This window comes from Cetorhinus maximus, chromosome 13 (assembly GCF_964194155.1).
Source record: "Cetorhinus maximus chromosome 13, sCetMax3.hap1.1, whole genome shotgun sequence".
Classification (NCBI taxonomy): domain Eukaryota; kingdom Metazoa; phylum Chordata; class Chondrichthyes; order Lamniformes; family Cetorhinidae; genus Cetorhinus; species Cetorhinus maximus.
The window spans coordinates 116,075,739-116,089,868 of record NC_135891.1 but is presented as its reverse complement, the minus strand read 5'-3'; the positions used below and the strand labels follow the sequence as shown (position 1 = coordinate 116,089,868).

The 14,130-nt window shown below is 45.5% G+C and overlaps 1 protein-coding gene across 1 annotated transcript in view; it reads right to left on the bottom strand.

Moving 5' to 3' along the window:
• slc5a5 (solute carrier family 5 member 5) overlaps positions 1-1,007 on the bottom strand; it is a 40,679-nt gene extending 39,672 nt beyond the window's left edge. Inside the window, exon 1 of the mRNA XM_078556353.1 lies at positions 345-1,007. Coding sequence (XP_078412479.1) covers positions 345-707 — 363 coding nt within the window. The 5' untranslated portion in view covers positions 708-1,007. The remainder of the gene's footprint in view (positions 1-344) is intronic.
• Positions 1,008-14,130: the final 13,123 nt, after the last annotated feature.

Sequence of the window (14,130 nt, the reverse complement as noted above, 5' to 3'; positions counted from 1 at the left end):
TGTGTGGGAATTGCTATAATTGGTGAATAAAATGTAGATGTTCATTCATAAGTTGGATCTATTAAGCAGTAACATTCAATGGCATTACCATCGCTGAATCCCCCACCATCGACATCCTGGGGGTTACCATTGACCAGAAACTGAACTGGACTAGCCATATAAATACTGTGGCTACAAGAGCAGGTCATAGGCTAGGAATCTTGTAGAGAGGAACTCACCTCCTGTCTCCCCAAAGTCATTTATGCTGACAGTTTTGAAAAGTTATTTTTATGCAGAATTTTTGCAATCAAGACTCCAATGGATGGACGCCAACGCCAATTCCATCAGGTCTCAAACAACCTTACCTCATAGGTGCTGGTCAGTCTCAACCGATAGAAAATTGGCAGGAAGAAGTAGGCAGTCAGGACAGCATTCAGTGTTTGCCCCAGGCACATCTGTATAAACTTAGCTCCGTATCTGTATGCCTCAACTGGAACTCCCAACACCTGGACTGCAGACATGAAGCTGGCTGACAGGGACAGACCCACAGGCAGAGCCGACATCTGTCGCCCCCCCGTGAAAAAGTCGTCTGCCTTCTTCTGCCTGTCAGTACGGCGAGCAGCAAAAAATATCCCAATCCCAGTGGAAATCAGGAGCATCGCGGCAAAGAGGACATAATCCCAGGGCGAAAATGTTATCCTTGTTGGTTCTGTTCCAGTTGCGTCCATGATCTACGCTTCGATGAAAACCTCACGTTAAAAGAGCGCGGACCACAGGAGAATCAAATATCAAAACCAGATCTGGAATTGAGTCAGTGACTTAAGCAAATATCCAAAGGGTTAAAGGAGATTCAGCCTGGCCCTGTGCTGCTTTGCACTTTGGAAATGAGCAAGAAAAAATAGATCATCTAAATCTTCGGAATGAGCATTTGTCCCAGTGTTAATAAAGCACAAAAAGCTTGTGAGAACTCGAGAGCCTTTTCAAGCTTCCTACAAAAGTGCTTGTTGAATTTTTAAAAACTAGTACGCACAGTCATGATCCTATCGCAGCTAAATCTATCCCAGCTTTGTATTTCCTCGGAGTTGGAAGTGTTGGAGGGCACCCAGAAATGATAAGTAGGTGAGTAACATGAGGGAGGTGTGTTTACTAAATTTGGCATTTCGGGCTGTCATTTGTCTATGTCAAGCAGGACTCGCCTTGTAGGCTTTTAACCCTTTAAATGGAGCAATGAGATGTTTTTTTCCTCAGGGCCCAGGCATAGGAAGACTGGAGTGATATTTTTTCAGCCATGTTAAGCACAAACTTTAGTTGCACACTTAGCCTAGATTTTCCAATTAGCTTCATCAAAAAAGGGATGTAAAATGAGCAAATTTGCACAGAGAGCCCTGAAGCCAGTTCTCTGCCCACTTAGCATCCAGTGCCTTTTGTCCCCCTGGGATTTTTTCCTGCTGCTGGTTGCATTGGCCTGGAGCTTCCTCGGAGCTGTTCCCGAGAAATTTCTGGCAGAAAGCGCATTAACAGAAATAAATGTGGAATTACCTTTCCAGGTCAATGACTTTTCATCAGAACAGTTTTGTTGCATTGACCTGAAACGTTAACTCTGTTTCTCTCTCCACAGATGCTACCAGACCTGCTGACTGTTTAAAGCATTTTCCGTTTTTATTTCAGATTTCCGGCAACCACAGTGTTTTGCTTTTGTATGGATGTAGGATTTCCTTGGAGTTGCCTGGGATGTCACAGTACCGGAGTTCATGTAGCTCTGAGGAAATTTCTATCTGGATAGATAGTTGACCAGGCTCCAAAGATTGCTTACACCCTTTGTGCAATATTCTGTTGCCCAGAGCTTTGTTGCATCATCACTCATATAATATGGCCTTCTCACAATTATAGCCCGAAATGTAAACAGAAGTGTTTTTAAAGAAAGAACTGGCATTTTGAGAGCATTTTTTCACAGCCTCAGGACATTCCAAAACACTTTGCGACCGCTTCCTAAAGTATAGTCACTGCTGTAACACAAGAAATGCTGCAGCCAATTTGTGCATAGCAAGCTCCCACAAGCAACAATGAAATAAACTGCTGGTTGAGAGATGCATCTTGATCAGGTCTTCAGGCAAACCCCCCTGTTCTTCCTTTAATGCTGCCATAGGATCATTTATCCCCCCTCCTGAGATGGCAGACATGGGAGGAGACATGTCCTACAGTGCGGACTCCCGACCGAGGCGTAAGTCTAGATTCTGGTGCTTAAGTTTCTGGAGTGGGATTTAAACTCACAACTTTCCAACTCAGAGACAAGAGAGTGACAAGCTGAGCCATGGCTGACACTCAAGGTTTCAGCTGATGATTACAGGAAGACTTTACAAAACAGGATGGGTATTTTCATTAGATAACATTCTTAAGTTACCTCTTGAGTTTGCTTGTGCTGTTTGGCAGGATATTTGTTATGTTGCTTCTGTCGGGTCGCTTTGCTCAGTGAACACGGTTGCGTGCCTATCTACTGGTGAGTGAGCTGGGAAACAAAATACTGCAGACACAGAGACCAATGTAAGATGAAGCACATGCTGTTTATTTACACAAGTGACAGAGCGCTAACACAATGCGTGCTTCTCCAACCAGACCCTATTCTAAACTACTGGTTAACATTGTAGCTCGTGCTAAACAGCAATTGGGTAATACAGTCACGTGTTCAATCTGCTCATGTTCTCTTAAAGGTGTATTGCACCTCAGGTTACCACATCCCTCCCCCTTTACTCGAAAGTGCCATTTACAATCTTTACAATATATCAACTATTTACATAATTAAACGATTTACAAACTCAGTCTAGAGACTTCTTCAAACATGTCGAATATCGTAGTTCGGATGGTTTATCCGAGGCCTCGCTCTCAGGAATCATCTCTCCACTGCACTCTCCAGTAGGAACCTGTAAGTTTGTCTCTTCAACCCTCTCAGGCTCAACAGATCCTACAGGCACTTCCAAACCAAGTGGAGTTCCTTCCACATATGGTGTAGACTCCAACGGGAATGCTTGGCGCATCCTTTCTTGTAGATCTGTTTCCCTTTTCCATGAGGTGATCTATGTGTCTCCTAATTATCTGATCTTCGACTGGTATGTGATTGGATAGGGTCCTGTCACTGCAGTCATTTCACCTGATAGCCATTTGGGCCCATCTCCAAAGTTCTTTGCAAAAACTGCATCTCCAACAGGGAAGTTTCTTTCACGACTGTGGGAATCGTGTCCATTTTTCTGGGCCTCCTGACTTCTCTCTACCCTCCCCACTAAATCCGGCCTTATGAGACTCAAACATGTCCTGAGACGTCTCTTCATTAATAACTCTGCGGGGGCAATACCGGTGGTCGTGTGTGGCGTAGTCCTACAGCTGAGTAGGAAACGTGATGATCTAGGTGCAATAGTCTCCATCCAATTTTTTCATTCCAGACTTGAAGGTCTGGACTGCCCTCTCGGCCAACCCATTGGATGCTGGTATGGTGAGGGTGATATGGTGAGGTCTTAACATGCGTTATGCCACTGAGGCTTGTAAATCTTTGGAATTCCCCGCTGGTGAATGCCGTTCCATTATCCCTGGTAACCCGTGTATCACAAAACTCTGATGCAATCTGTCTATGGTGGCGGCAGATGTGGGTGATCTCACCTCGTATACATCCATCCACTTCGAGTGAGCACCTATAATCAGGAGGAACATTGCGCCCAAAAAAGGCCCCACGCAGTCAATGTGGAGGCGGACCCTTGGCCTTCCTGGCCATTCCCAGGGTTGCAATGGAGCCGAAGGGGGCAATTTCTCTACCTGTTGGCACCGTATGCAGCTCTTGACTAAATTTTCAATTTCTGTATCCATCCCTGGCCACCATACGTAGCTGCACACCAACATTTTCATTCTAGAGATGCCGGGGTGAGCACTATGCAATTCAGTCAATAATGGCTGTCGTCCTCTCGAAGGCGCAATGGCTCTTGCTCCCCACAGCAAGATGCCATTCTGGCAGGTGAGCTCGTAGCTCCTATTAAAATAGGACTTCATTTCATCCGAATTTGGCTCATTAAGCCATTCCTGTAAGACTTGTTCCCTTATGTGAGGCAAAACTGAATCGCAATCTGTCCACTTGCTTATTTGTTGGCATGTACTGGTGACAAATCCAGAAAGTTTAATAACAAGACAAGTTCTCAGGGAATTGGGACTTTCACACTGCTGCCTGTTAGAGATAATCGGCTCAGTGCATCAGCATTTGGAATCTGGCTTGCCGGCTGGTGGATAAAAGTGTATTCGTAAGCAGCTAGAACCAGTGCCCACGTTTGGATGCGTGCCGAGGCAATTGTGGGTATTGCCTTACCTTCCACGAACAAGCCTAGTACTGGCTTGTGATTGGATACAATGGTGAAGTGGGGACCATGGATGTATTGGTGAACTTCTTAACACCAAATACAATGGATAAGCCTTCTTTCTCTATTTGTGAGTATCTTCATTCTGCAACATTGAGTGTTCTTGAGACGTAATCAATGGGCCATTCAGAGCCATCTGCCATCCGGTGGGAGACTACTGCCCCTACTCCGTGCATTGCAGGTCAAAATGAATTCTTTCTTTGGGGCAAAATGTACCAACAGGTCCGATGAATGTAGCAACTGCTTTGCTGTCATAAAAACCTGTTGTGGAGCTTGCCATGTCCACCTATGGTTTTTCTTGAGTAAGTATAATGGAGCCAGTACTGTTGACAAATTTCAGAGAAAACGACCATAATAGTTAACCATTCCTAAGAAGGACTTGAGTTCTATGGTGTTTATCGGTGCCAGCGCCACACGAATAGCTCTCACCTTGTCTTCTACTGGGTGAAGGCCCTGCAAGTCAACCCAAGTCCCAGGTAAACCACTTCTTTTGCTTGGAAGATACATTTTTCTCTTTCCAAACATACTCTGACTTGAGAAATGCTTCAGTACCTCTACCAGGTTAGTCAGGCATTCTTCATCAGTTAATCCTGTTACTAGGACATCATTGAGATAAACCACAACATGGGGCAAACCTTGAAGTAAATTTTCCATTGTCCGTTGGGAAATGGCACAAGCCAAAGAGACTCCGAAGGGTAACCTGGTATATCACAAAATCCCAAGAGGCCTTTTCTAGCTTGACTTGCAGGTAAGCATGGCTCACGTCGAGTTTCGTATATGCCATACCCCCTGCCAGGTTGGAGTACAATTCATCAATTTTTAGTATAGGATGTCTGTCAAGTCTGGCCACTCTTTTAATAGTGAACTTGTAGTCCTCGCATATTCGCACACTCTGGTCAGGCTTCAGTACGGGAACTATGGGTGCTCCCATTCAGAAAATTTTACAAGTTACTCCCAACCTTTCCAGGCTGTCCAATTCAGCATCAACTTATTCTCATAATGCAAAAGGGGACTGGCCTCGTCTTCAGGAATCTGGATCCATGTGGATTTTAGTTTGCAGCCCTTGGATCTTCCCAAGATCTTCCCTGAACACAGAGGCATGCCTCCGTAATAATTCTTGCAGATCTTTCATTCTGAGTTGAAAAGTCTTGGTCTGTTCCAACTTTATTTCCTTAAGCCAGTTCTGACCAAGTAGACTTGGACCCTGCCCTGCTACCACTATTAGTGGTACCTTAACAGACTGATTTCCATACTGTACTGGAACCTTGCATTCACCTCTTACTCATATGTCTTCACCAGTCTACGCCTTTAACTTAGCGCCTGAATTTTAATGAGTGATCTCCTCCATTCAGATATTTGGATGTATGTTCCCCTATAACTGTCGTGGATGCCCCTGTATCCCCCTCCATTTGGATGGGTTTCCCTTTGACTTCCACTGTCACGTAGATTGGCTCTGTTTTACCTATTTTTAAGTTGTATAGCGAGTAACTATCTGACTCTGTTCCTCCTGGTTCCTCTATTATGCCCACTGCACGATTTCTACTTTTTTGCTTAAAGTTTTGTCTTAAACTGTCTTTACAATGTCGCATAATGCGCCCATTACGATGGTGGTAGAAATACTCGATTCTTTTAAATTGCCATTCGCTTGCAGGCTGTCTGGTTCCATTTCTGCCGTTATTATTATGGGTTTTCCCTGTTAAACCATTGCTTTTTGCTGGTCTGTTAATGGTGGCTGCTTCCCGCCTTTCCGTGGAGCCCTGAGCTTCCGCACAATTTCTAACTGGTGCTTCCCTCCCAGTGTGAAGTGCGGCGCCATTTTGTGCTCCCTTGATTGTCTCTGAATCCCTGACTGTGTCTCCATTGCGAGCACCAACTCCAGCACCCTGCTGAAGCCTAAATTTGTTTCTGACAACAACCTTTTTTGAATGGCGTCTTCATTAATCCCACACACTAATCAGTCTCTTAACATGTCGTTAATCGACATCCTGAACTCACATTGCTCTGTCAGTTGTTTTAAGGCTGCTGCATAGCAAGTGTCTGTCTCTCCAGGGGTGCGACGCCTCGAACTAAATTTAAAACGCTGCGTTGTTACCTAGGATTTTCGGCTGAAAATGGCTTTTCACAAGATTTACCAACTCATCAAAGCTCTTGGAATCTGGGTGTTGGGTGCCATTAGACTACGAATTAGGCCGTATGTTTTACTGCCGCTTGTCGATAAGAGGATCGCTCGCCTCTTCTCCTCCCCTGCTATGTCGTTGGCCAAAAAGAAGAACGTAAGGTGTTCCATATAATGTGACCAGTCATCGGTGCTCTGATCAAATGGTTCGATATGGCCAAACTATGGCACACTGGAGGGAAATAACTTCGACGACTATGATGATGGCTGTACTTACAATCATCTTGCAAGGTACGGCTGATTTACTTCTGTTGAATTTTTGCGGCTTTCTTTGGTGTCGTCGACTGGTTGTGTTTTGCCTCATCGCCAGTTGTTATGTTCTTGCTGTCGGGTCGCTTTGCTCAGTGAACATGGTTGCGCGCCTATCCACCGGTGAGTGAGTTAGTAAACAAGGTACTGCAGACGCAGAGACCAATGCAAGATGAAGCACATGCTGTTTATTGACACAAGTAACAGAGCACTAACATGTGTGTGCTTCTCCAACCAGACCCTATTCTAAACTACTGATTAACATTGTATCCTGGGCTGCACAGCAATTGGGTAATACAGTCATGTGGTCAATCTGCTCACATTCTCTTAAAGGTGTATTGCACCTCAGATTACCACAGTATTATTTACACACATACCCTGGTGCTGGTCTCATTCAGTTGATCTTCCATTGGATATTAATTAAACCAGTTGAACTTGCCAGCCAAATTGCCATAGTTGCTAGGACAATGTTATTTAAAAAAAAAATCATTCATGGGATGTGGGCATCGCTGGCTAGGCCAGCATTTATTCCCATTGCATCAGGGGTCCTTAATGATAGGTTGAGCTATGCTTTTAATATTCCAAAATAAAATGCTTTTCCTTTCAAATGTTGAATTGCAAATTGGAAATGCAGGAAAATGCACAATAAATGTTAACATTATCCATAGCCCCAACAAAAATATTTGTTTGCACCACGTCCTCTCCATCATTCTAAAGTTTCACTTTTGGGAACTTCCGCTTTTCCCACCATGCTACAATTGAAGGAATATTGCGCTTTTATGAATTTTAGGGTTTTTTTTGGGAAAATACGGTCTTGATTGAAATCCAGCTCAGGCTCTCCTCTCTCGACACTGGACATCAGGGTCTGAAGTGAATTGGGTTTGAGGCAGCTTCAGACAGCTCCGTGTCATCGCAAAACTGATTTTAACTTGGTATGGAAAGCCACTAAATTGGCAATCATGCTCAATAAGTCCAAAATGGCGGGTTGTCGCTAGAAACAGGGATAAAGAAAAGGTGATTGGAATTTTGTTGAGAAAGATTTCTTGGACGTGGTTCAAGTTCTTCAGAATATTTCTTCCAGTTGATCAAAAGTAACAACATCATTTGGATTTTTTGGGTTCCGTCTTGTTAAGTATTTTGGCCATTTAGACCGGTACACTGTTTGAAATGGAGCAGCAAATATAATTCAGTTCAGATTAGGTGATAATTGTTCTTTAAGCTGAAAGGAAGACTATGAAAGAAAGATTGTTCTATCAGAGTTTAATGCATTTTCAGGATTTGGCTCAAACGGTGACACCGTTCTTTCACCATTCCTCGCCCCAGCAATCTGCTTCCCTTTGTTCTCCTGCTCAATCAGCAGTGTTTTCATTCACAGGCAATGCTTTTCTTTACTTGCAATTGTTAGTGTTGCTAAACTCATTACTTTAAGTTTACTTTCTGGTTGCTGTTCCAATGTTGACTTTTTTCAGGTTGTGCTACACACTGTTTACCATCATGTTACTCTCTACATCATGTTCTGGGTGGCACTGTTCTCCAGTCCCACATTAACCCTTACAAAGCTGGACACCGATACGCTACACCTCCCACCAAGTCCTTACCCAAGTGTATTTACAATACAATCATTTTTACTTGCTACCCCTTCTTCCCCATCAAATCCCTGACTTTATAGACTCAGACAGCCTGTAGAGCTTGACAATCATTGCAGACCTCACCTTTGTCATATTTGGTGGGATCGTAGTCTCAGTTGCTTTGGGTTGGCTTTGCTGATTTGGCATTGAAATTGTAGTATTCAGTGTTTCTGGCACTTGGTTGTCTCCATTTAATTCATTTTTCACTTCTCTTCATAATTCTCCAGAGGCACAAACTTTGACCTGATCCTTGTAGCGTGCGAAGGTCCTCCAACAGGTTTTCATTTCCTTTGCAAAGCTCAATTGCTTCATCTTGATTTTTCTTGTAATTCAACAGAGTCTCCTTGAGTTTTTTTCTGCTGTCCTTCCATTCTGCTGTTCAAGACAGTCTTCACTCCTTCATGCTGCTGAAGGCCAAATACTCTTTTAGCATTTGATCTTGAAGGACAATTACCTGTTCTTTCAACTGTTTGTTTTCTTGATGACCTCTTGCCAACTCACGCTGCACCTCAGTGCATTGCTGTGTCGCTACTGATAGTCTCAATGCAGCTTTTGCTAAAGTAGTATTCAACATCCTTCTAAAATCCTGATGTTTTCCCAGGGCTACGTATTGATTCTTCAAAGAATCTTTCAGGGCAATGACTTCTACCTTTTCTGCCTGCTGTTGTGCTTGGCTGTACTTTTGCTTGAGCTCTTCCAACTCAGCTTTGATACGAACATTACTTTGTGGAACAACTTCATTTTGTTTTTGCAGCTTTTGTTCCTTTTGGGTTACCTCAGATAGCTTTCCTTCATTCAGAGCCATTTGCTTGCTCCATACTGCCACTTGCTGTCACAGTTTGGGTACTGCATAAGCTTTTCAAAAAGCTTTATCTTTGAGCCTTTCAGCTGCTTCTCAGCCTGCTCTTTCTTCTGCACTAAACTCTTCAGCTTGTGCATTTAAGTGCACTGCATGGCATGCCACCATCTTGTATTTTGGTTGAGTATTGCCTCCCTCGGCCTGGGTTCTCCTGTCTCCCTTGGACTGGTGTCTCTGTGTCCCTTTGGTGTTTTATTGGGGATGTTCTAGGCCTTCTCTTACGGTTAGCACTCTCCATAGCTTGGAGTTTAAAATATTTGTCAAAGGCTTTTAATATCTCACCAAACGCGTTTGAGGATTCATCTAAACCTGGGTTTAGGATTACTTCATTGGCAAATACATCAAACAAGTACAAAAACATTTTGGACAAGATTTTTCACTGAGCTGGTGGATGCGGATGGGCACACACCCGACCCGCTCCAGCGTAAAATGACACGCGATGATGTCAGGCGTGCGTCCTGACATCATCGTGCACTCACTCGACATTTCGGTGCCGGAGTTGGCAGCGTGCCCGCCCAACAAGTAAAAGGCCCATTAAGGCCATTAAAAATGTAATCGAATTAAATTTTTCGCTGCCTGTCCAACCTATCGACTAGTGGTCAGGCGAAAATGCCAAGCGGCCTTTGCATTTTTTGCGAAACCTCATCCACGGGCGACATGAGGTTTGGCTATGTCGCTAAAGAAAAATTTTTACATTTCACCATAAATTCTAAATATGCTTATCCATTGTATTTGGTGTTAAGAAGTTTCACCAATACATCCATGGTCGCCACTTCATCATTGTATCCGATCACAAGCCACTGCCAGGTTTGTTCGTGGAAGATAAGGCAATACCCACAATTGCCTCGGCATGCATCCAAACGTGGGCACTGATTTTAGCTGCTTACGAATCTCCGTATTCGATATCCTCCCGCCGGGAAGCCAGGTTGCAAATGCTGACGTACTGAGCAGATTAACTGTAACGGGCAGCACTGTCAACGTCCCAATTCCTCGAGAACTTGTCTTGTTATTAAACTTTCTGGATTTGTCACCAGTACATACCAAACAAATAAGCGCGTGGCCAGAGTCACGTGAAGGGACATGCTTTTTGGCATTTTAGAAATATTTATTTTTACTTTTTGAAGCTCTTCATCCCTCCCCGCGGCAGCTCTGTGCCTCAGGGACCTTCTAAGTGAGCTTGCACAAAGTTCCCCGCTCACCCTCCCTCCCCACCGCACCCTCCCTCCCCACCCACTCCCCCTCCCCACAACAGAGGCAGCGCTGAGCTCAGAAGCACATGTTAAGCCTGCCGGTGTGAAATTGCGGCCTGGCCCCGATCGCGGGCGGGAGCGGATGGCTTCCCGGCTGCTCCCGCCCGACCCCACCAAACCCGCCCGACGAGGGGAATATCCTAGCCATTAACTCGTGGCTTAATCCTGAAGCACTCCTGTAAACCAAAAAATTTCTCCTCCATTATGCCCAATTTTGGGTCTGGTTTGGCGCTTGCATGAGCACAAATTGGTCTTGCAGTTTTAACTTACCATCCACGGGAGTTTTTTTTTATAACAGGGTGCCTACCTCTTTAGCTTCTTTATCTCTTCAAGATGGCTGTGTCGCCTTGCTTTCTTGTTCATCTTCCCTTTGTCCTTCCCAGCGTTTGCCAGGCTTCAGCAGTTCCCGCTGTACCAGCAGGGTCACTTTTTAAAACCCTTTCTCTCCGTACGAAACCTTTATAACAAGGAGTTTGGGGGAAGCGACTTGCTTTTCAAAGCCGGGGAATCTAATGGAAGGTGGTTTTCAGCTCTGCCTGCTGTTTTGAAAACTTCCCTTTCTGTTTCTGAAAACTGCCACCTCATTGTAAGGTTGTTTGGTGTCTCACTATGACATCTGGAGGCTGGTGTGGTTGGACCAAAGTCATTTATTGGTAACTCATAAACTATATAAATATTCAATCCACAGCCCTGCATGGGTGCTCTCTCTGTGCTGGATCCTCCCACAATCTTCTGCACAAGTCTACCATCGTGTAATTATCTACAACATACCATGGGTGATACTGTTCTCCAGTCCTACATTAACCCTTACTAACCCAAACACCTGGACACCCTTATACTACAGACAGCCCTCATACATGCCAAGCTACAACACGTAGAGGAGCTCAGAGGCCACTTTGAAAAATGCAACAACCCCAGGCAAGCCAACCGCTCCAAAAACAGCTCTGAATACAGGCCGATGCTCATTGGACACAGAGAGCTGGATTTTTGATACTGAGCCAGGTGTCTGGAGATGGGAGATTCCCCAACTCGCCAGACCTGTCTTGGTAAAAAGTACCGTGAATCGTGTGATTTTCATTTGGGGGTGGGGATGGGAGAGGGCTAGGTATGGGATGGACTTGGGCCCTCCAGCCCCAGAAGCAGAGCCTAGGCAGTCACCGGGGGTGTGTTGAGGCAAGCTGGTTAGAAGGCCCACCCCAGTTCTTTGAAACCTTGTCTCAATTGTTTTACAAGCTATCAGGCCTACTTAACCTTACCCATCGCACCTTCTCAAACCCCCCCAACCCACTGCCCATGGCTCCTCATACCCTCCATGCCAATTCAATGCCACCTAATGCCCTCTACCCACCCTCTATCCCCCCCATACCCTTCATTCCACCTCTTTGACAGTCACCAAGTATCCACCATGGGCAGACCTCAGGAACCATGTGGAGATGAAAATAAATAAACTACTAATAATCTAATACAGTTGTAACTCCTACACACTTGACAGTGAAAAATAAGTCCAGAAACCCACGCAAAGCTTTTAAATCTCCTGAAGAGGTTAATTTCTTATAAAAACAAATAAAACTTCTATGCAGATGGGCCATCAAAGACAGCTAATCTTTTAATGGCCGCTTTAGATTGTCAATCCAACTGTGAAGTCAGAACCGCGCTGCTGAGATAATTTTAGCTTTTGAAACTCTGCCAAGAATTCATAACGATATAATGATAGCCCTTGGGGAAATGTTGGCAGAGAACTATGCTGAAATTGGACTAGATTTTACTGTTTTTAACTAACTTGCAGCAGATGGCCTGACAATCGAAGGAGTCCAGCAACGGGTTTTTCTTTAACTCAGTGACAGTTGCAGGTTGTTTCTAAAATTTAAAGAGCAGGGGATTTAAAAATACTTCAGATGATGACAGTTATACAGACCTTGGGCTGAATCATCCCAGACTTGCAGTAAGTGTGGTAATGGGCGGTTAAAACAACGTCTTACCCGCCTGCCGTAATGGCAGGTTTACATGCCGTATTGTCCCAAACCTGCCCCATTTGTTGTGCATTCCCGGGATACACGCCGTTTCCGTGGTGGGCAGGCTCTCATTTGCCCACCACGTCATCGACTCAGTGCTTCATCACGCCGGGCGCCGTATTTAAAATCCAGCCACGCGCTCACATCTCAGTGCTTCCAGCCAATGAATACTTCAGGGAAGTTGTCCACGAAAGGCAAAAAGACTGCAGCCCCCAGGTTTAGTGACAGGTCACTGGAACGCATCTTGGACACCATGGAGGCCTGCAGCGATGTCCTCTACAGCCGCTCTGGCCGCAGGATGGGCAGTGGTGTGACCAGCCAGGCTTGGGAGGCGGTGGTAGAGTTGGTCAGTGCCAATGCTGCACAGAAGTGGTTGGCCATCCAATGCAGATAGAGGATGAATGATGTAATCTGTGCTGCCAGGGTATGGAAACCATCTCATCACTCTAAACTCACGCACTCAAGCCCATCACACATTCACTGGCATCTCACTCACTGCCAGCTCAAGGGACATCACCACTCACTCTCTCACACACACCCTCACATCTCCATCTGGCCTCATCTCCTGTGGGGACTGCCTCCTCAGGCATCACCATCTGGAGACCACTTGCACAGATCAACATGTGCCCCCACACACACGCCCTGGGATACCCTTCTTCTCCAGTACACCCTCATCCTGCAGCCTCTTCCCTTGCCTGAGGCCACTTCTCCCACTTCACGAAGCAAACCCTAGCCCGGCAGCCATTGAAAAGCCACCCACATGTGGCTGGTCTGGTAGGTAGAGACCTACCCATGGGCCTCCCTAAAAGTGGTGTGGTGCTGCCTGTGAAGCCTGGCGCTGATGACCGTGAGTGCTGCCCGAAGCAAGGTAGGCAAACAAACCTCGAAGTCCCGAGTGAAATGCAGCCCATCAGGTGCACGTCGCTTACGTGCTGTTGTGAAACACGTCGGCCTGTTTTGCCACCGACGTGGGCAGACGATCCAACTGGTGGTGGGGTGGGGGAAACGATTCTGGCGGGCAGGCCTAATAATGATATGCTGATGTATTACAAGAGGTTCCTGGTGTTCGATGGCAGAGAACGCGGCCCTCCACCGGAGGGCTGAGCAGACGATCATGAACTGGTTTCACGCCTTCATGATACCAGTCGCTCTGTATTGTCTGCTCACCCAAAGCCAGCGGGCACAGAAAAATCCCGGCCCTTATCCACCCTACAAGAACGTCCACTCCATTAATTTGTCACTTACATACTGCGGGTTAAGGCCCTAACAACATTCAGACTGGGGTCTGTTTTCACTCGGCACTGAGTTCAAATGGCCCTGCTGAGTTTGGGTTTCCTCCCTGCGAGAATCAGGCCCCAACCCCCTTCCGGCAAAAACTGGATCTGCTGGAAATGGGGGTGGGACTTCCATATGACTCAGTGAAAATCCAACCCTGAGGCAAGGCAGTTGAGTGAGTTAAAGTGCTTTTTTAAAAAAATTACAAATAAAAAGCAAGCATGCTGGAAATACCCAGCAGGTCAGGGAGTATCTGTGGAGAGAGAAACAGACTTGACATTTCACATCGTTGGCCTTTCATTAGAACTGGC